At 47.2% G+C, this 22,872-nt stretch overlaps 2 protein-coding genes across 3 annotated transcripts; one reads left to right on the top strand and one right to left on the bottom strand.

Moving 5' to 3' along the window:
* Positions 1-1,598: 1,598 nt before the first annotated feature.
* Positions 1,599-14,603, bottom strand: SNIP1 (Smad nuclear interacting protein 1). Its single transcript, XM_081225261.1, has 5 exons — positions 14,351-14,603; positions 13,627-13,863; positions 12,121-12,223; positions 4,078-4,676; positions 1,599-3,096 (listed from the first exon to the last, which is right to left on the bottom strand). The coding sequence occupies exons 2-5, from the start codon at positions 13,851-13,853 to the stop codon at positions 2,832-2,834; spliced, it is 1,194 nt and encodes a 397-aa protein (XP_081081387.1). The 5' UTR covers positions 13,854-13,863; positions 14,351-14,603; the 3' UTR covers positions 1,599-2,831.
* Positions 14,604-14,736: 133 nt separating this feature from the next.
* Positions 14,737-22,800, top strand: DNALI1 (dynein axonemal light intermediate chain 1). Of its 2 annotated transcripts, XM_081225262.1 has the most exons (7): positions 14,737-14,886; positions 15,420-15,565; positions 17,137-17,306; positions 18,346-18,524; positions 18,861-19,025; positions 19,442-19,525; positions 21,179-22,800. In XM_081225262.1, the coding sequence occupies exons 1-7, from the start codon at positions 14,806-14,808 to the stop codon at positions 21,212-21,214; spliced, it is 861 nt and encodes a 286-aa protein (XP_081081388.1). In that variant the 5' UTR covers positions 14,737-14,805; the 3' UTR covers positions 21,215-22,800. The 2 variants fall into 2 exon arrangements, with proteins under 2 accessions (XP_081081388.1, XP_081081389.1); XM_081225263.1 differs by lacking the exon at positions 19,442-19,525.
* The last annotated feature ends 72 nt before the right edge of the window (positions 22,801-22,872 follow it).

Here is a 22,872-nt window from a genome sequence, read left to right as displayed (position 1 = left end):
AAAATGTAGGCAAGGACTTGCCTGGTGGCGCAGTGGTTAAGAATCTGCCTGCCAATTCAGGGGACACAGGTTCAAGCTCTGGTCTGGGAAGATTCCATATGCTGTGGAGCAACTAAGCCCGTGTGCCACAACGACTGAGCCCGAGCTCTAGAGCCCTCGAGCCACAACTATTGAGCCCTTGTGCCACAACTACTGAAGCCCACGCGCCTGGAGCCCGTGCTCCGCAACAAGAGAAGCCACTGGTATGCGAAGCCCGCACACCGCAATGAAGAGAGTAGACTCCCACTCGCCGCAACTAGAGAAAGCCCGCGTGCAGCAACAAAGACCCAACGCGGCCAAAAACGAATAAATAAATTTATTTATTTATTTATTTATTTATTTTTTTCTTTTTTTTTTGCGGTATGCGGGCCTCTCACTCCTGTGGCCTCTCCCGTTGCGGAGCACAGGCTCCGGATGCGCAGGCCCAGCGGCCATGGCTCACGGGCCCAGCCGCTCCGCGGCATATGGGATCCTCCCAGACCGGGGCACGAACCCGTATCCCCTGCATCGGCAGGCGGACTCTCAACCACTGCGCCACCAGGGAGGCCCTATTTATTTTTAAATGTAGGCAAAGTGGTCATCTATCACAATGTTCACCAGGATGGTGCTTGAAGCCAAGCCTAAGGCTGCCAGGAAGCAGTAGTTACACAAATTGAACACGGAGGCCCTGGAGATGCCAGATTAGCGCCTCATCCCAGGAAGAGAAAACCATCAGCCTGGATCAAGAGAAAAACTCATCAAAACACATTTTAGACATGCACATATGTGATAGTGCTTCCAGGGGCCAGGGCACATTGGGTGAGGATGCTAATTGCTCTTACATTGTTTCTTCCCTCGTGTAACCTTTCACCTAATTAACCTAAGTGTTCACTCTTCAAAGGGGATCTTTTTTCTTTTTCTTGTCATGACACACAGGTTGTGGGATCTCAGTTCCCTGGGAAGGGATCAAACCCGTGCCCTGCGCAGTGGAAGTGTGAGTCTTAACCACTGGACCGCCAGGGAATTCCCCAAAGGGGAATCTTTTCATTTCTTTTGAATAAACATTAGTCAGCAGCCCTTCCCCGCAATAGTCAACATTGAACCCTGAGTACATCTAAGTATGTGAGAGCTCAGTGGAAAAACAATGGTAAGGAAGACCATCTAATAATGTCATTAGTTTCCACCCAAGAGAACAGTTAGCAGGAGCACTGACTTGCATCATCTCTCCTTCCTCCCATCCCACCCGCCATCACCACCTGAGGGTGAAAGAGCAGGGACAGGGGTCAACTGGTATGAGGTCCACTATGTATAACCTGCCCCAACTCTAGACTATTCTGGGAAGGAAAACCCCTTCACTGCCAACTCAGAAAGCACTGCTGCTTCAACAGGACCACCGCTCACTCGCTGAAATGTGACAATCTGGATTCCAGTGCAGGGTGAGTCCTATCACCCCCAGGGCACCCTCCACAACTGTCTACTTTTACCTCCAAAATATTGATACAAAGATTTCTTTAGCAGCAAATATACCTATGAACACAAGGTCCTCTGTGCTAGGAAAGAAGTACTCTTTGAAAGGGGGCTATATTTACAAGTTTTATTATTTTTTATTCCAAAAATACATATAAATGAAAACCTGCTCTTCAAATGCAGGGAGGCCTTTGCCTGTAATGCAGTATTACATTTACATCACAAAACATTCTCATAGGAAAATCAATATGCAGCTCTTTCACACACAATTTTTTAAATATATACATACATACACACACACACACACACACACACACACACAAAATAGATGTAAGCAGTTATGACTTTCCTACTTACACATATTCCTCTGGTGGAAAATTAGGAAACTGGGCAATTCCCAATTGCCCAGGTAAATACAACCTCTCCGAACATTTTTTTAAAAAGATGGAAACATGTAAACCGCACAACACATACACGTTGTTAGAATAAAGCAAGGACCCTGCCACATAAATGACAGTGTGTTTCTCAAAGAAGGAAGAATGGAGATAACCTCTAAATAAAAATGCAAAGTTGAAGATCAAAATTGTTCTGTACATGCTCCATGGAGAAATCAGAGTTCTCTCACAGGAAACAGATCCACGACCCATTTCAGCCTCTCGTGACATGTAATCAGCACCCACTGGCAGTGGCCATGACCTTCCTGTACAGTCAAAAGCTTAAGCAGGCTCCACAAAGCATCCGTTTAAGTCCAACAGTCAATAATGAGGTCATGTGGTAAATCTCCCCCACCCCCCTGCCCACCCCCAAACAACGAAGTGCAAAATCAATTTCTATGACTCAAGACCTCAACCAGGTCAAAGCTTTGGTATATACTCTGGAGGCTGTTTTGGTGATAACCAAAGCTTAGTAAGATTCTCTGTTTAGGGGTTTGCCCCCAAGACAAAAACAAACCCGGTCCCCAAAGCTTAACAACAATATAAATAAAGTAACTGTACAAAGAAAGCAAGCCATAATTCCCCTTCAACCAGGGCTTTATAGTTTCCTGCACAGTAGTTCTGAAAGCACCAACTCAAGCCACGATGCTTCTACTAAAACACAATGTGTTGGTGAGACTGTTCAGAAAACAAATGCCCACAGCGTGTGCACGTGGCTGATGTGCCACAGAAAAAAGTTCAACCAAACATAAGTCAGTTTTCTTACACTGAAACATAAGCTGGTCAGCAACAGAAGAAAGACTTAAGGCAATAAGAGGCGTCACAGAGAGCACGGGGGCGCCCTCTGAGTCAGTCCCAAAGCTTTCGCAGAAAGAAACGGTCTCTCGAGAGTCCGGCTTGTGTTTCAGTTTGCTAGCTGTCAGATACTTCCTCCTCCTCCTCGTCATCCTCGTCTTCTTTCCTGTCTACTTCAGAGGTGTCCGAGGACTCGTGGAGCAGAACGTACTCTCTGCTGCTGAACCCAAATTTAAGGACATCCTTTTCCTTCAGTTCGTAGTATCTCTGTGGCTCAATTCGCTTGTTGTTCAGGAACGTTCCATTGCCTGAGCCAAGGTCAATGATGTAGGGCTTCACCCTGCGGCCAACTGTCCCATCAGCGCGGGTATATTCCACAAGCCTGGCAGAGATAAAGGAGAGAAACCTGTGAGTGAAATCCTGCCTCAGATCATCCAGCTCTTTGCTAACACAGTCTAGATGATGTAAATAACCTGGCTTAGACAAGTTCAAGTTCAAACTCTAGGAAATCAAGGGAAAGGCATGGCCATGGATTCAGAAATTGGGAGCAAGTAGAAATGGTGAGAACTGGTCACTGGGCGGGGAGGATTCATGGTAGATCAAAGCTTAAAATGCAGAACCCAAGGCCTCTTGCCATGGTTAAGAAATACATTTTTTTGCATTTCTTGACACTTTTTGCATTGTTTATAATCCATGTAATGCTTCTTTCACCTATATTTCAACATATTTTAGCTTCTGTCCCAATGGGAATAAACCAGTGGATTTGGACTTCAGAGTCAAGGGAACAGATGAGATGATCAAAATTGTTCAAATCAAAATTGATTTGAGCCAGAGTTCTACTACAGTGATTATTTATTAGGCAAGCCACTTGGCTTTGCTGAGCTTCATATTCTCATCTGTCAAATGGGGTATTAACACCTGTCCTCGCCTCCCCACTGGACTGCTGTGAACATCCAACAATAACAGATGTACTAGGGAAACTGTCAAGACACAGATTCAGCTAACATACGCCAGGCACTCTCAGCTTTATCTCCATTTAACCCTCATAACAGCCCTGCAAGGTAGGTAGAAACCGAAGCCCAGAAGACTGCCTTGCCCCAGGACAGACACCTGGTAGGTGGCAGTGGCAGGATTCAAAATCTGGATTTCTGACACCAAGTTCCAGCCTGTTATACAAATGTAAGCAATTACTTGTATAAAGTGATTATTCGTTAGATGACTAATACTCCTTAAGACTAATACTAGATACGAGGGGTATGGGCTTCGTGTGCACATACGGGCACACAGACCTCAGTAATCCTAACTAAGCGAGACGCTGGGCTTCTGCTGGTACTTCGGTTCCCCTCTGCGGATGTACGCTTACCGGTACTGAAAGACGGCGTGCTGCTTTGAACAGGAGGGGTGATCGATGGGAATGTCTGCGATGCGGCGGTGTCGGCCCAGGAGGTAAGCGCTCTGTCGGTGGATGTACATCACTGGAAGCACCTCATCATTTTTAAAGGGGTAGAGACGCCACCGTTTTTTGGGGATACGTGCTTCCGGGGGCTCGCTGTATTTAATGACTACACCCCGAAAGGTGTTGGTGTCCTCAAGAAGTGCCCCAGAAAGTTCAAAGCTTGGCTTTTCTTTAACAGGCACTTCTTTGTCTTTGTTGTTGCTGCCAGGGCCAGGCTGAGGAAGTGAGTCCTGAGATGCGTTACTGCCGGCTTCGTTCTTCTGGCGGTGCTCCCGGCGCCGGGCGTTGTGAAACTCCCGCTCACCTTCCTGCGCCTGTAGGTTCTGGGCATCTCGATCCCGTCCCTGAGGCTGCCCGCTGCCAGGCCTCTCGTCCGAGCTTCTCCTCTGGTGGAAGTGGCCGTGGTGTCTGTCTCGGTCACTGTTCCTAGCTCGCCTGTGTTCCTGTCCTGAGGGTTCTCGGTGCGGCCGATCCTCCCGGCCTCTCCGGGGATGATCCTCACGTTCCTGAAATTCAAACAGATTCAGGAAAGTAAAGGCAGTCCACAGTCTATGAATAGAGCTGCAGTCAAAAAGTCATTTGTGCTTTGGACTTTGGCATTCAGAGCAAAATGTCCCACAGAAATAAGGTTACCAGTGGTGGTCATGTCCCCTTCCAAGGCCACCACACAGAACAGGTGCCCTAGGCTGCTGCCCAGCTATAGTGCTAACAGTGCACACCCACGTTCAGAGCCCAAGAAACAAGAACATCTATAGGCAAACTTAGAGGGACATGCATACAGAATCAGAACTAACAGAGAGAGTTAAGTAGTCACATACAAGATAATTACGTAAAAAAAAAAAAGCTAGCTTTCTCTTACACCCCAAAGAAAATGTAATAGTAATTTTAAAAGATCTGATTTCTATACCTAGAATAAAATTAAGAAATATGCAAGACATATAAGAAACATATAGTGCTTGCTTCAGCAGCACATATACTAAAATTGGAATGATACAGAGAAGATTAGCATGGCCCCTGCGCAAGGATGACACGCAAATTCGTGAAGCGTTCCATATTTTTAAATTTGTGGGTTTTCTTCTCCTGTTCTTCTGCCTTGTGTCAAATTTTTTTTTTTTTTTTTGCGGTACACGGGCCTCTCACTGTTGTGGCCTCTCCCGTTGTGGAGCACAGGGTCCGGACGCGCAAGCTCAGCGGCCATGGCTCACGGGCCTAGCCGCTCCGCGGCATGTGGGATCCTCCTGGACCGGGGCACGAACCTGTGTCCCCTGCATCAGCAGGCGGACTCTCATCCACTGCGCCACCAGGGAAGCCCCATGCCCTGTGTCAATTTTATTATTAGTGTAGCCCTAAGAACTCAAGAGGGGTAGCAATAGTACCATCACAGATTTATCCTGACAAAAATAAACAAGCAGTTTATTTTTAAACATTAAAAAAAAAGAAACCTATAAAAATTTACTAGAGTTGACCCTTGAATAATGAGGGGGTTAGGGGCACAGGGGCACCAACACTCCAACTAGTTGTAGTCGACCCTCTGTATACCTGGTTCCTCTGTATTCAAGGGTCCGAACCCACAGATTCAACCAACAGGGGCCATGGAGTACTGCAGTATCTACTATTGAAAAAAAAAAATCTGCATATAAGTGGACCAGTGCAATTCAAACCTATGTTGTTCAAGGGTCAACTGTAACAGATATATTTTTTAAAGATCTGAAAAAAATGAAGAAACACACGATGGTTTCTTAAAAAAGACTGAGCATTGAAAATCAGCACAGGAGATAATGGGCAAAGGATATTAACAAGGAATTATCAGAACAAATAAATATTTAATGAATACATGAAGATAGGCTTACCCTGATTAATCTAATAACTAAAGCATTGGAGTTCAAGAGGGGGGCCCCTGCACACTATGAGCAAGGCTGCCCCTCCTGGAAAGGGGTAGAGAGGAAATCCTGAGCACCAGGACTGAGACCTTGCCTCCACTCCCCCACCAACCCCACCCCCGGCCTCAAGGCCTTCTCCCTACCATACACAGGGGTCAAGTAGGGGTCTGCTTGCTCAGAGCAGGACCCAGTTTTCCTAGACTTCCAAGCCTCCAGAGACAAGTATCAAGAGGCAGGGAGCCTCAGACACCCAACCCTCCTACCCCAAGACATTCACAAGTTCGCCACCACCATCTGCCTTGAGTTAACCAGAACTCATCTCCTTACGCCCTTTATCCCTGATTAAATGAGTCACTGTAAGAAGTCACAGAGTCCAGGTCATCACCTCTACCTCCCTTGTACTCTAATCCCCATAAGGCTCTGTACATCAAGGATTCTGTCGCCCAATCTGTCCCCTTCTTCAACTCCTGAAGCTGTTGTTGCACTACGCCCCCTGGAATGGAAAGCTCAGCAAAACTGATCTACATCCTCCACGTTTTCTCAGATCGTCCCCATCTCCTTTTGCTCTAACAGAACCCTGGCTCTGCCCTGAGCACACTGCTCCCCTGCAGCTCCTCAACTGGTGGCTGACCTCCCCCAACTCCCACCATCTCTGGGTCTGGACATATGGCAGGTGTCTTCCTTGCTTCTCACTGCCAATTCCAGAACACGCCCCACCCTTTTCTTTCTCCCTAAAAAACCCAGCTGTGGATCCCACGTGAGACCACTGTCACCCGTTACTCTCAGTGCTGCTGTCATTTACTAATCCTGAGCCACTTCCCCTCACTTTGTGCCCGTTTTACTTCCAGCTCAAGTCGTTCTCTCCAGCATTACTCTTGGTCGTTTCGATAACATGCTGGCATCTCTGTTCTTTGCATTTCTCTCTTCCCATCATCTTATTTGTCTCCTCCCTTCTCTTCAGCCACTCACCCCCAAGGTTATACACGGACCTTTTCATTTCCAATAACTGCAACCCCTCTACAATTTCAATTTTAAGCAGTCCTCCTTCTGCCCATCTTTCCAGCTCACACTTTACCCAACTCTAACAATCCTTATCTCAATAAGACTCATCCAAGCCTTTGATCCTCTTACCTTTGCACAGTCCCTCGCTCTCTTCCCTTCCTAACTTAATTCCATGGTCAAGGGCTTCCCCGGCGGTGCAGTGGTTGAGAGTCCGCCTGCCGAAGCAGGGGACACGGGTTCGTGCCCCGGTCCGGGAAGATCCCACATGCCGCGGAGTGGCTGGGCCTGTGAGCCATGGCCACTGAGCCTGTGCGTCTGCAGCCTGTGCTCCGCAACGGGAGAGGCCACAACAGTGAGAGGCCCGCGTACCGCAAAAAAAAAAAAATTTCCATGGTCAAGCAGTATGATCACTCCCATGCGGAGATATTCAAATCCTTTGCCCCTATGCCATTCTGTTGCACTGTCCTGGCAAAACCACAATCAGCATTAAGCACAGCAAAGTGGCTAGAGAAAAACCACAAACCATTCTGAATGGTCCTACCTTAGAAGCATGACGCCAAGCCTCCTTAATGACGCCCAGCAAACATCCTACATTTTCTTGATCTAGTCATTCTCCCAGATGACTGTTTTACCACTTCTCTGTCCTCAGATCTCCTACATGGTCTTCCCCATCCCTTATTTACTCAGAAGGGATTTTCTACATCTACCCACCCATCAGTATCTGTACCCATATACTCTATCTTCCCTTCCTGTTACCATAAGGAAACTATCTATGCTTCTACCTAAAGCCAATTCCTACATCTGGGAGCTTCCCTCTCATCCAGAATATTACTCCAGTGACTCTCATCTCTCTTGTGCGTAATCTACTTCCCCGTCCTGCAGTGCATCATTCCCATCAGCACAGGCACCTGCTCTTCTCTAGAACTCATTTCCCATGTCAGCTTCCACCTTGTTTCTTCACTCCTCTTTGAGTAAAACTCCTCAAACAGTTTGGTTTTAATCAGTCTCCAATTCTTCTCCCATCTTCTTTTGAACCCTCCAATTAGGCTTCACCCTTACTACTCCACTAAAATTGCTGGTCAAGGTCACCAATGACCTCCATGTTGCTAAATCCAATGGGCAATTCTGTCTTCGTTTCCAAAAAGTATATACCAGGCAAAATTAGTAGACACTATGGAGAGAATATGACAAATTACAAAACCAGATAACACAAAATAACTAAGATTTCAACATATACTCTCACTTATTGATAAGTAGGATAATATGTATTTTTTAATGAACATCTTTGCATAGAATACACACACACACACACACACACACCAAAACATAAAGGAAAAGAAGATAACGTTAAGTATAACAGAGCCTTGAAGTATAAATATCAAACTATTAAAATGGCTACTTCTGGGAAGTGAGGTGATTTTTTTGTTTGTGGGAAGGGGTGTGATTTTGAGGCTAATGAGAGAAGTAACCATACACTACATAAACCATACTCTCACTTTCTATTTTACAGAATTCTGTGTTATGATGAAAAAGCAAATGATAAATTTATTTTTTTTTTCTGAGGTTTCCACAATCCTGTTCCCCTCCTCCTTTTTTTTTAATTGAAGTATAATTGATTTACAATGTTGTGTTAGTTTCAGGCATATAGCAAAGTGATTCAGTTATACATACACACACACCCACACACATATATTCTTTTTCAGATTCTTTTCCATTATAGGTTATTACAAGATACTGAATATAATTCCCTGCGCTAGATAACTTTATTTTTTTTGTTGTCTTTTGTTTTCTTTTTTTTTTTTTTTTTTTGCGGTACGTGGGCCTCACTGTTGTGGCCTCTCCTGTTGCGGAGCACAGGCTCCGGACGTGCAGGCTCAGCAGCCATGGCTCACGGGCACAGCCGCTCCGCGGCATGTGGGATCTTCCCGGACAGGGGCACGAACCCGTGTTCCCTGCATCGGCAGGCAGACTCTCAACTACTGCGCCACCAGGGAAGCCCGAGATAACTTTATTTTTTTAATGGTGGCTGAGTGGTGCAGAAGAGAATATCTGTAAGTACAAGTCATGCTGCTTAAGTCAGAGGCTGTGTGCACTCTTACAATCCAGGTGAAAGTCACTGACTTTCAGCTGCCTGTCAAGCCCTCAAACCCTTTTGCTCGAGAACCATTTCCAAATTTCTAGCTGATTAATACAATGAAATCAGCTTTTTTAAGAGATAATTTGAGGTCAGGAGGGAAGTTAGCATAGAAAAGCAAACTAAGACACTTCAAAATAACAATAATCACAAAACAGTTCCATGCTATAAGCCCCAGGATTCACTGTAAAGTGCTGATTTAGAAACCAGAGGTAAAGAACTGCAAGTTCTCTACAATAATACTGCACTATAATGATGTAATGTGGTAAATACTGCTTCAATGGCAATCATATTACACTATATAAATGTATCGAAGTAACACAGCTCTGCACCTTAAATCTACAAAATGTAACATGCCAAAATTATTAAATCAAAAAAGTAGCAAGTTGTACATAAACACACACACACACACACACAAAACTACAAGTGGTTTGAGAGGTTCTATCTGGGTACTGGGGTGCCAGTGGCTGAATTCTGAGATAGCCAAGGCGGTGCCTGACCAACTCATACAACAGACCATCAAGACTGTCGGGCTTTGTATCTTTTTAGGTAGCAGACAGTTGGCCCACAGTCTCTCAAATTCATAAGAAAATCCATTTTCTTAATGCCAGTGTCTCTATTTGCACTTTGTAACAAAGAGCTTCTTTAAAAAGAAGACTGAATGCTTGTCCATTGGGACTGAGGGCAAGGCGAGAGCGTTTGCTCTCACTACTCTTATTCCACATAGTGCTGGAGTCCCAGACAGTGCAGCAAGAGAAAATAAAATGCATACACACTGTAAAGGAAGAAATAAAACTGTGCCTATTTGCAGATATGATTATCTATGTAGAAAATCCCAAGTTATCTACCAAAAACCTCCTAAAGTAAATGAATGAGTTCGGTAAGGTCACAGGATATAAGACAAACATACAAAAATCAATTTTATTTCTATGTACTAGCAATGAACAAGTAAGCAATGAAATTTAAAATATCACTTACAGTCACTAAAACAAATTACTTAAGTGTAAATCTAACAAAACACGTATGGGACTTGTACACTGAAAACTACAAACACTGATGAAAGAAATCAAAGAGCTAAATAAACGGAGACACACCTATGTTCATAGACTAGAAGACTCAACATAATAATAATTTTAAAAACCCAACTCACCCCAAAATGCAAGTTTAACACTATTCCAATCAAAATCCTAACAAGATTTTTTTTAATAGATATAAACAAGATTGTTCCCACCTTATAGTAAAACAAACTTAAAATAGACCAGGGACTTACATGAAAAACATTAAGGAAAAAACAAATCTTCAGGATCTAGGGCCAGGGAAAAAGTTCTTAGACATGACACCAAAAGCATAATCTACGAAAAGAAAAATAGATAAGCTGGACTCCATCTAAACTAAAACTTTTGCTCTGAGAAAAATCCTGTTAAGAGAATGACCAGAAAAGATACAGACTGGAAGAAAATACTGGCAAACCACTCACCCTAAAAGGCCTAGTATCTAAGAATATTAAAAAAGAACTCTTAAAACTCAATAGTAAAAAAAACCAAATAATCCATCTAGAAAATAGGCAAAAGATCTGAAGACACATGTCACCTGAGAGGAAATACAGATGGCAAATAAGCGCATGAAAAGATGTTCAATACCATTAGCCACTAGGTAAATGCAAATTAAGATCACAATACCACTATCCCACCTGTAAGAATGGTTAAAATAAAAAAATGGTGCCAGTACCAAATGCTGGATCACTCACATGACAGGTGGAAATGTAAAATGGTACAGCCACTGTTATGGACTGAATCGTGCCCCCAAATTGATATGTTGACGTCCCAACCTCCACATCTTAGAATGTAACCAAATTTTTTGTAGATAAGCTCTTTGAAGAACTGATTGAGTTAAAATGAGTGAGACCCTAACCCAATACGGCTGATGTGGTTAAAGGAAGAGCTAGGAGCCAGGGATAGGAGCACAGAGGGAAAGGCTATGTGAGGGCACAGGGGAGAAGGCAAGCCAAGGAGAGAGGCCTCAGGGGAAACCAAACTGCTGCAACTTTGATCTCGGACTTCTAGCTTCTAGAACTGTGTGAAAATTATAGGTTCCGTTGTTTAAGGCAGCCAGTCTGTGGAATTTTGTTATGGAAGACCTGGCAAACTAACACAGCACTCTGGAAAAGTTTGGCAATTTCTTAAAAAAATTAAACACACAACTACCATACCATCCAGCAGTTGCACTCCCGGGCATCTGTCCCAGAGAAAAGAAAACTTATGTTCGCACAAACACCTGCCCGCAAATGTCCACGTAGCAGCCTTATGTTTAATAGTCAAAAAACTGGTACAACCCAGATATTCTTTAATGGGCAAATGGTTAAATCCATACCACTGAATACGACTCAGCAATAAAAAGGAATGAACTACGGAGAGAGGCAACAACCTGAAAGAATCTCTAAAGAATTTTGCTGAGTGAAAAAAGCCAATCCCTAAAGGCTTGTACTGTGAGATTCCATTTACACAGCATGCTTGAAGTGACAAAATTATAGAAATGGAGAAGAGATTAGAAGCTGCCAGGAGTTGAGGGGTAAGGGTGGGAGGGAACTGGGTGTGACTATAAAAGGACTACATGAGGGATCATTGTGATGGAAATGTTTTGTTCCTTGACTGCACTGATGTCAACGCTTTGACTGTGATACTGTTCTATAATTCTGTAAGATGTTACCATTGGGAGAAACAGCCACTTCTGTATTATTTCTTACAACTGCATGTGAATCAACAATTACCTCAAAATAAAAGGTTTAACTTAACAAAGCAAGCAGGGAAAAAAAACAAACCCAGTTTTTAGAAAAGCCCATCGCAAGGACAGGAGAACACATACACAACACTCTTTAGCTATGATGGGACAGGCTCTAGGTTTGGAGCCAGTATGAAAACATCTGAATCCACCTACCTGCTTTACTTTGACTGTTGAGTGGTGAGGACTTCGGCTTCTCTTACTCCGGGGAGACTTGCTTCTTCTCCCTGAGGACTTGTTTTTCTTTCTGGCTGGAGACCTGTTCAGAGAATGATACACGCAGATTTTATCTCAATTTTCATTCCCTAATACAAATTAGCTTCAAGTATCAGGCTTACCTACTAACACAAACACCACATTTGTGCAGGTCTCTGCTGATCACACTAAAGAAGTAAGGAGTTTCACTTTTCTAGCCCTAATGTCTGCCACATACATAACTGCCTACTGGAACTTCTCATGTAGATGACATAACTCTAGATTCCCATCCCCTCAAGAAACTTTCCTCTGTCTTTGCCATCTGGGTAACTGGCGCCACCATCCACCCTGTTCCTCAGGCCAAAAACCTAGAAGTCACCCTTGATTCTTTTTCTGCTCACCACCAGCAGCCCCCCACGCTCCTCTCCCACACAATCACACTCAATCAACCAATCAATCAGCAAGTCCTCTGGCTCTATCTCCTCCCTCTCCCACCTCATTCCAACCACTCTCCTTGATCCCTGTACTGGATCCACCCCCCCCATCCCCCATTTCTAGAAGGAACACAATTGATTCCACTTCAAGTTCTTTGCACAGGCTATTCCCTCTGCCTAGATCTTTACAAGGCTGGATTATTCTTACCATTCAGGTCTCAGGTCAAATGGTGGACTTTTCAGAGAGTGGTTCAGTGAGAACCATTTCCCTCTACCCTCTCACTATCACATTACTGTTTTAACCTACCCCTAATACTTGTTACTAACTGAAACTATTGTTTTTTAAATTTGCTTGTTATTTTGTCTCAGGGCTACAGCACGGTCAGTTTCACCAGGGTAGAGATCATCTATGTTCATCCTTGCCGCCCCAGAACCTAGGACGGTCTTCTTTTTTCTACATATACATACGTATATTTTTTCAAGTGTTACATAAATATTTTTCCACATTATTTTATAACCTACGATGGTCTTTAGCACGTAATAGGTACTCAGTAAAGCTACGTCGAATGAATTAATAAATGAACGAGTCTAACAAGAGACAATATTTTTCCACAGAGTATTAGACAGATCGCCTAGGCCCTCGATATGTAAACTTCTTGGGGCAGATAACTGAAAAGATAACTTCCGCACTCCGTTTGCAGGCAAATGGGGAAAATCTTTCATTTCAACTTAAACGATCATTGCTTAACGAACAACTTAAACTGGACCATACCCGGTGAAATGCTGGGTACCCAGAAATGGTGGAACGAGATCCTGTCCAGCAGGCATTAGGCGCTTAACGCCCAGCTATGACGCAAGTGACAGGTAACAGAGTAAACGTTCCTTAACACAAGCACAACCGGTCACTTCTATCGCCTTAGGATTAAGTCCAAGCTGCAGCGCTCAGCGTTCAAGGTGTGTTTCTGGCTCTAGCCCTGTTCTCCTTTCTCAATGAAACCGACCTAAGGTCCACCCCGGGCTGCTTCTCACTTACCGGCTACCTCCTCGGGCTCGGTTCCCGCGGTGACTCGGGCGGCCCGACTCGCCGGCCGGTGGGGACGGACTACCGCCGGAGGAGTCCGGGCGGCGGTGCACGGGAGGCGCGGATTCCGGGCTGAGGCGCTCCTGCTTCACCACCACCGCCGCCGCCGCCGCCACCATGTCCCCGTCCCGGTGCCTTCGTCGGCTCCCCCGATCGCGCTCGCTCTTCACCTCCTTCATACTAAGAAACCTGCGGAGCCCAGGAAAAAGATGTCCGAAGCACTCCTGTCCCCGAAGGAAATGACGGACCTGACTCTAGGACTTCCGCTTCCGAGTGCACGCTCTCCCAGAAACCCTTGTGACGGAGATAACGCGATACGATTCCGGAGTGGGCGGGGCCTTAGTGACCCGACTCGAGAGGCGGGAGATTTAAGTTTCAAAAGCAAACTTTTGGGAAAAAGCTACTCTCAAGGATGTTTGTTGCCCTGTTATAGTAATTACGGAGCACAGAGACAACCTACATGCCCAGCGATAGGAAAGATGTTATGTCGCCATTCGCAATGCTATTTACAAACTATATGACAATGGAAAAAACCCTGACTTGTTAAACGAAAGAAGCAAGATACAAAATTGTGCGCAGTGTGTGATTACATTTACGTTTGGGAATACCAAGGAAAGAGGAAGAGAAGGAAATGCAATCACAGATGGTAGCCCGTGGGCAAATCATTAGTATTTACCCTCTCTTCTTGCGCTTTCTGTTATGTTGTCATTTCTCCATTTACTTAAAAGCCAATGCTTTTTAAAACCCGGCAACTTGAGATGCCTTCCTCTGGGAATCTTCCCCAACCCTTCGCTGAGGAGTCAGATGATTCCCATTTTGCAGATGACAAAATTGAGGGTCAACGAAGGTGATCTGCACCTAATTCAAATCACGAGCTAGACGCAGCACAGGGATTCGGAACTGATGTTTTCCCTGCTTCCAAGAGTACCAAGGCGACCCGGTGAGCACGTGGCCTGCTAAACTAAGCTAAGAGATCTCTCCGCGAAGGCTGAGCAGAAACTCTCGCGCTGATGGCTCCGCCCCGCCCCGAAGCCCCGCCCAGGCCATGAGGGCGGAGGGGAGGTTTCCATGGCGACGGCAAACAAGGCCTGACTGGAGGACCGCAGCTGGGCTACTACCCCCGCCGCCGCCATGATTCCCCCCGCGGACTCTCTGCTCAAGTATGACACCCCGGTGTTGGTGAGCCGGAACAGAGAGAAACGGAGCCCCAAAGTAAGGACGGGTCTCAGAAGGTGGGGGAGCACGAAGCTCCGATGGGGAAAGACCGATCCCTGCCTTGAGGATCGGGAGTCCCGAGGGACAGAGGCTGCAGTGACTGGGAGTAAAGGGAATTGGGACCGGAGAAGGAGGGTAAGAGCGGTACAAGAAGCCCAGATGTTGGGTGACCCCAAAGGGCAGATTTAGGATGGGGAAGAAAGTCACAGGGAGATGGATGGGGCTCACTCTTTTTCACGGTAGCCCCAAGAATAGATCTGGGAGTGATTGCCCCATCACTAGAGCAGAGGCCTGAGCAGCTGTGCCAGAAACATTTCTTCAAGAAGATACAAGCATTAGGTTGGGGTGGAACCAGAGATTCTTCGTGACCTCCTTCAGCTCTGAAACATAACTTCGGCTGAGAAGACGGGGGAAAGTGAGCTGGGAAGAGGGGAGAGATGTGCAGGAGAGCTGGAGCAACCCAGTGGGCCAGGGTGTGTGGAGCTGAGTGTCTGAATCACCTCCTGCCCCAACTTGTCCCTCCCTCTCAGGTTCGGCCACTGAAAGTCAGCCCTCAGCAGCCCGGACCCTCAGGTCCCGTCCCACAGCCACCAAAGACCAAGCTCCCCTCAACTTCCTGTGTCCCAGATCCTACAAAGCAGGCAGAAGAAATCTTGAATGCCATCCTGCCCCCGAGGTAAAAAAGCAGTGGCTGGGAGGAGGCCCAGGCTTTTGCATCCCTGAACTTGGGGATGTGAGAGGAGAGGAGGCACCTTGTCTCTGTTTCTGACTGAGATTTCCTCCCAGCATCCTAGAGTTTCTAGAGCTTGCACATGGGTAGATCCTGGGAATGTGGGTAGTGGGGAGACCTCTTCTCTATCTGCCATCATTTCCTGAGTGCTCTCACCCAGGCTTATGGCTTTAAACATCACTTATATGCTGATTGCTCCCACAGGTCTTTCTGCAGCCCTGTCCTCTCCCCTAAACTCCAGACCTATATATTCTACTACTTCCTCATTACCTTCATGAAGATGTCTAATAGACATCTCAAACTCAACATGTCCAAACTAAATCACAATGTCTTCCTTCCCCCACCCAGCTCATTCTCAGTCTTCTCCTTTCCACTAGGGGCACAGGCCACCTTTCATTCCCTTTGATCTCTCACATCACATGTCCTGTCCTTCATCACATTCTTTTGGCTTTCCCTTCAAATTATTTTCCAAATCTGACTGCTTTTTACTCTGCTTCCACCATCTATTTTTTTTTAATTTATTTATTTGGTTGCGCTGGGTCTTAGTTGCGGCAGGCGGGCTCCTCAGTTGTGGCATGAGAACTCCCAGTTGCGGCATGCATGTGGGGTCCAGCTCCCAGGGATTGAACCCGGGCCCCCTGCACTGGGAGTGAGGAGTCCTGAGTCCTCCTCTAGGAGGCCTTCCTTCAGACTCCTTTCTAAAAGGAGAGCTCCCTTCTTCACCATCCCCTTACCCTTCTTCTTTCTTCTGCAGCCACAATGATCATTGTGATCACAGTGCCTTTCAACTGTTTTTAGGTAATAAGTTGACAGCAGTTTTTCAAGTTATGATGGAAAGGGGAAACAGTAAAAGCCAGACTGCAATCTCCTCTGAAATGGAGGTCAAAGGAGGGGAGGGTGTTTTTCATTTGCTTCCCTTTCAACAATGCATGGAATCCTCTCCCTCATGGTGGTTCTGCCCTCAGGGCCCCCGTCGTAATTCCAGAAGCTGGCTGTGTCTCTGACACAAGGTTCGCTACGGGGGGCCCATATAGGTACACACCCCCAATACATACATTCACCTCTTTCTGATTTTAGTATATGTGCTGCTGAAGCGAGCACCATTCACCTCTTTCTGGCTGGCACAAGGTTTATAGTCCCCTGTGTCTCCTACCCACAAGTTGGTGGGAATTTCCGCTGGGCCTTCCGTTCAGATCAAGCAACAACCACCATCAATCTGCCCTCAACATGTTAGGAGTGTAAGATCTGGACCGTGGATGATGACCTCACAGAGGGTCGTGGGAGAATGAAGATAGCCTAGCCCCAAGATAGGGGCCCCGTGGAGGTGGCACAGTGGGTGTGGCTTTGGAGCCACACACTCATCAAGGGAGGAAGCGATGGAGGATTCTGGTGGGTCGGGGACAGAGCCGCCCCTCACTCCTCCCAGGCAGAGAGCACAAAGGGCCATCTCTGCTCACATCCTGAGGATCCTGTCTGGTGGATGGGGTTCGCTCAGCCTGGCTGTGTCTGTCCCGCAGGGAGTGGGTGGAGGACACACAGCTCTGGATCCAGCAGGTGTCCAGCACCCCCAGCACCAGGATGGATGTGGTCCACCTCCAGGAGCAGCTGGACCTGAAGCTGAAGCAGCGGCAGGCCCGGGAGACCGGTATCTGCCCAGTGCGCCGGGAGCTGTACTCGCAGTGTTTCGGTGAGCGGTACTCGAGGGAAGCTACACCACCCTCTACTTCCTCCTTCCCTTCCCTTCGCACAGATCCAGGCCCTGAGTCCCCCGCAGCTGAAGCCTGCCCCATCCTGGAATGTCTGTCTCCCCCCACCTGACCCACCCAGGAACTGCCAATCGTGCCCTCTTCCCCCTCCCAGCCCACCTCTCTTACCAGTCCCCCACCCCACCTTGTCAGTCACCGTGTTCCTGACGACCTGCTGGATCTTAGTTCCCCGACCAGGGATTGAACCCGCACCCTCTGGAGTGGAAGCGTGGGACCACCAGGGAAGTCCCAATGTGTTAGTTTTTTAATCAGAAAAATTTAATGTTCTATATTTATATCGATCCATCAACATTAGGCCTTGGTCCAGAAAAATATTTCAGGGTGATTTGTTGTGACCCGACAGACGCAGGGATTTGAGATCTCCCTCCTTGGGTGCTGGTGTCAGATGACTAGCCCTCAGTCTAGTCTCACCAGCTCGTGTGGACTCAGACATGCAAACCGCATCCAAACCCTGAGGCAGCTGCACAGGGCTAGCAGGCTCCCTTCAGTCTGAGTGTGATTCTGGTTTGCCCTCCCAGTCAGCATTTATGGAGGAGACGGGTGGACAAGCTCTAGACCCTGCTGTTTCTGGCCCCAAACCAGTCCAGCCAAGGGGGCACATAGGAGTTTCCAGCTGCTTTAAAACAGCCACCATGTTTATATTGAAAAAGTCAGAATTCTTTGAACAGCACCCAGTTTCTGCCTAACGGTGGAAGAGAGGGCCCCCACGGCCACAGACAAACCTGGGCTCTTGTCTGCCTCTGCACTGGCCAGACCAGGCTTGCTGATGGCCTGTACTCCCAACTGCCAAGTTCAGAGCAGTGGCTGCATGGCAAGGCGCCTCCCTGAGGCCCATCTCCAAGTGAGGAGGACGTACCCTAGTGCCCTTCCGACTTCCCAGTAGGAAGGTGGTTCGCAGTAGGTGCGGTGCATTTACCCTCCTGCCTGCCTTCTCCGACCTCGCCATGCGTGCCTCGGCAGATGAGCTGATCCGCGAGGTTACCATCAGCTGTGCGGAGCGAGGGCTGCTGCTGCTGCGAGTCCGGGACGAGATCCGCATGACCATCGCTGCCTACCAGACCCTGTATGAGAGCAGCGTGGCATTTGGCATGAGGAAGGCGCTGCAGGCCGAGCAGGGGAAGTCAGACATGGAGAGGAAAGTGAGTGGTTCCACCAGGAGACTTTGGCCCTCTTCGACTCTTCTGTCCATCTCAGGGCCACAGCTCGTCATTCCAGCACCAAATTCCGGCCTCCTAGGTGCTCTCCCATCACCTTAGTGAGGACCCTTTGGTTCAGTGTCATGGCCAGTCCAGTCATGGCAGAGTTGTCTCCCCTTGGACATGCCCTGCCAGTCACTGACCTCCCACTGGGTGGCAGTACAGACCCTGGCAATGCCTTGGGTTGGACAGCTGTGTCCCAGGTCCCCTTCACCCAGGCACTCACACTGCCCCGTCCACTTGGCGACGTCCCAGCATGACTGGGGATTCTGTCCTCAGATTGCAGAATTAGAAACGGAAAAGCGAGATTTGGAGAGGCAAGTGAATGAGCAGAAGGCAAAATGTGAGGCCATGGAGAAGCGGGAGAGTGAGAGGAGACAGGTGGAGGTGACAAAGCACAACGAAGAGATTCAGTTCCTGAAGCGGACTAATCAGCAGCTGAAGGTAATCGATGCCCAGGCCCAGGTGGAGCTCCTGCCACCCCTGTCCCCACCCCCGGCCCTGCCAGCTGAGCAGGCCAAGTATTTGGTTCCTTGTCCTACACTGACTTTCAATACTGCCAAGGAGTAAAGGACGCTGACTTTTGGGGAGAGGTGAGGGATCATTACCCAGATTCTCTGTCCATCTCCATCTGGCTCTGAAGAGAGGCTGTATACTCAGCTCTGAACCCCCATGACACCTCAGCTGGTTCTCCAGTGGAGGATTTTTTTCCCCTTGGATAGAAGTTGCCTATCGTCTGGGAGAGGTGGCTATGTCAAGAAGCGGGACGTCTGTCCCATGGCAGCTGGCGCTTTGGAGACTTCTTAGAGCGGGCTGAGTCTCTCCAGCCGGCTCTCATGGGAGTGCTTTCCTACCTGCAGTTCCCTCTGAGGCCCTGCATTCGGGGCGGGCAGGGAAGGCCCTTCGAGACGGAAGAACCATTTCAAATCAGGAACCTTCCCGAGGTGTGTGGTCAGAGGAACCCAGCTGTAGGCACTTTTCATCAAAGCCCTTTTGCTGATGGTATCCTTTTATCCAGCTGCAGGGAGGGAGGGGGACTAGTGAAAAGGGCTGGGCAGGGGGCCAGGCTTCTGAAGCTCCAGGCTCTGTCTGGTCCAAAGGTGCTCAGAGGGTTGGGCCCCAAATCAGCATCATCCTCATCACCGCAACTTTCAGAAATACCAATCATTGGGCCCAGCCCAGAGCTACTAAATCAGAAACTTTGGGGTTGGGGTCCAGCAAGCCATTCTAACAAGGTCTCCAGGTGATTTTTTTTTTAACTTTTTATTATGAGAATTTTGAAACACAACGCAGAATAATGCAATACACATCCATGCGCCCATTACAGAACTTCATCAATTGTCATCATTTTGCTAATCTTGCAGAAACAAGTGTTAATTATGAGATAAAACAGGATTCAAACTTCGTCGGAAAGAGTAAAATATACTTTTTTTTACCAACAAATGGTGAAGGTGGGCAGAATCACTGCATGCTGCAACATTCTCCATTCTGATGTTTGCCAAAGTTTGAGAACCACTGCTCTAGATATATGGCCTATTGACGTTCAGTGGCAGTCTCCCATGGCCCTGGCCCGGAGGGGCCCCTAGATGTATCTCCTTTTCCTCCCTCGTTTCATAGAAGCTTACATTCTTGCGATTGGCAGGCTTGTTGGTACTACAAGCCAAGGCCAGGCATTTGAGATAAAGAAGGGCTTGTGTTAATTGCTAGTGGAGGATGACATAGATTTTCTTGTTGCTGAGTTTAACAAAACAAAGAAACTTTCACAGCCAGATGTGAATCTGTTTACTTAGGAGTCTCTGAAGCTGCCTCCCTTATCTGCCATATTCTTTTATCATAAGCTCAAGTTCCTCAGTTCCTCCTATGGTATTGGCGGCAAGAGCAAAGCAGAATACCTTGGCATCTTTCTAACATTTACAAGCAACCTTGGAATCCCCAGGGTGAAGGACTCTTTAGAAGTGAGTTATTTTTATTGGCTCAAAGCTGCACTGCAAATAAAGCAGTGTTTGCAGTCCGCAGAATAGACCTACTTAAGAGATCTGTTCACACACCCTGAGAGTGAATTATTTTACTGGCTGCCCGAGGAGCAGAGTTAAATAACTCCCAAGTGTCTGAAGCTTTACACACAAGATGGACAGCTCCCTACTCAATGGTGGCAATTTTCTCTAACTGGGTATCAGGTTGTCTCAGTGGCTGAAAATCTGCTGTTTCCAAAACCTCTTGTCCCGGCACAGAGCTCCCAGGCTCCCAAACCAGAGAGCCAAATGTTTAACTTAGCAGACATACTCAGGCTTGAAATCTGAGCCTTGAAAAACCACTATTTCAACAACTTTTATTCAGTTTCCTCTTCAATGCCTTATATTACACACTGAGCAGCTATTGTATGGAAACCAGGATAGCTCTGATTTCTCCTAATGCAGCAAGACTGAATGCCAAGCCAGAGACCAGCTAATCTAGAAAATATGGAGTTGGGAATGAAGGGAAAGACACTTGGAGTGGTAGCATTTGAATTATTCTTCCCGGAGACTTTTATCACCTCTCAGCTATTTGTGTCAGGCTGCAAGTTTCAAATATTAACGGAGTTTGCTTTTGTTTTTCAGGCCCAACTGGAAGGCATTATTGCACCGAAGAAGTGATAATTTCCATATGAGTCTCAGCAAGCACTACTACCCCATCCTAAGCCCTTTGTAATAAAAAAAGCTTCCTGAGTGAAGCCATACCCCTCCCCTGGTCCCACCTATGTATTTGTCAGAGGCCACACCACCGCCCCAGCGTGGTGCAACACCTACAGTCTGGCAGCCAGGCTCCGGGCTGGACAGCAGAAGGCGGTGTGGCCCAGGAAGTCTCTGTACGTGGCCAACCTTGGGATTTGCCAACTCCAACAGCGAGACTCAGAATTCACCCCTTTTGGCTGTATCCCTCTCAGGTGGAGCAGCTCCTTTCTCACTGTCACTCCATACTATTACTTATTTCCAGCCACACAAAGCTGCTTCTCTGCCCCGCAATTCATCTTGTCCCTTAACCCGGGCTCCTGTGGCCTCAGTCTTGCCCTTATTTGATACCTTTTCATCATCCCTACTCCAGTGCAGTTCTAGTACCTCATTTTGGAGTTTTCGGTTTATACCGTATCATCCTATCCCCGCTTGCCAAGTCACTGGACCCCATCCTCCTTAAGTTTTGGACTGCCTGGGTAGGAGGCAATGGCCGGGTCAAACCCATGGGTTTCAAGAAAGTAAACATGTGCGGGAAAGAAATACAGGTCACGGTGTCCACTGTGAGCTGCCTGGACCTCGGCTCCTCCCCCAGCACTGATTTGTTCACTTTGCTCTGCAGACAATCAAACCCCAACCCTACAGCCTGACTAGCCCAAACCTCACTCTCAGTTCTAATTATTCATGACTGGGCCATGGCCTGTAGACAAGTGCATTTTACTATTCCTCGTAAGCTAAACTCAGTTTGGAGGTTCAGGAGTCTTCTGATTTCACAGACCCAGAAGACTAAATGAGTGACATAAATCCTTGATTCAGGGCACACCAGCAGCTCAACGAGTGCCACCATTCAGTCAAACTTCACAACTAGCATGACTAAGGCGGCACTAACATCTCCCCTCGGTCAGAAGGCCTCAAGTGCTCAGTGTTCTCTTGGAAAGGGGCTCAGGTCGGATACCTGTCCCGGCTAGGGCTTCCAGGCTCACTGGCTGAACTGCAGTCCAACAAGAAGAGCTGTGTTCCACTGAGTCAAACAAGCCCTCTACACTCTAACCTCAAATTTGAAGTCATAGCTTTTACCCTCATCCAGGTGTCCTGAGCAATTAATCCCAAGATTCCACTAAAATGGCCTGTGCTCTGTCATTTTCATGGGAAAGAACTGTGGTCCCTGAGACGTGCTAGCCCCAGGACTCCTCGACAGTCCAGCACTCCTGTCCCGTTAGGTTCCCCCTGCAGACTCAATGACGGACAACACAAGTTGCTGTGGCTTTTTCTTCGTATTTTAAAGCCTAGGCTCTGCACATGACATCCCTAAAATTTTCTTCTTTTTATAGTACTATTCCAAAGAGCTTCTGTTCTAAAGTGCTCATTGCCAGTACAAAAGAAATACCACACTCCACATTTTCTACACCTCAGGCCTGTTTCTGTCAGGTATCTCCATGTGCTTGAGGAACTCGCAGGGCTAATTCAAGCGTCAGAAGTTCCAGTGGACCCCATCACTGAGATCCTTGGGGGTGAGGGGCTTATCTTTATTTTCACTAGCACTGGTGAATGGTTTCAACTGTCAAATCTCAGAACAGATGCAT

Source organism: Mesoplodon bidens (genome assembly GCF_964165515.1).
Source record: "Mesoplodon bidens genome assembly, chromosome: 2".
Taxonomy (NCBI): Eukaryota; Metazoa; Chordata; class Mammalia; order Artiodactyla; family Ziphiidae; genus Mesoplodon; species Mesoplodon bidens.
This window is presented reverse-complemented; position numbering and strand designations above follow the sequence as displayed.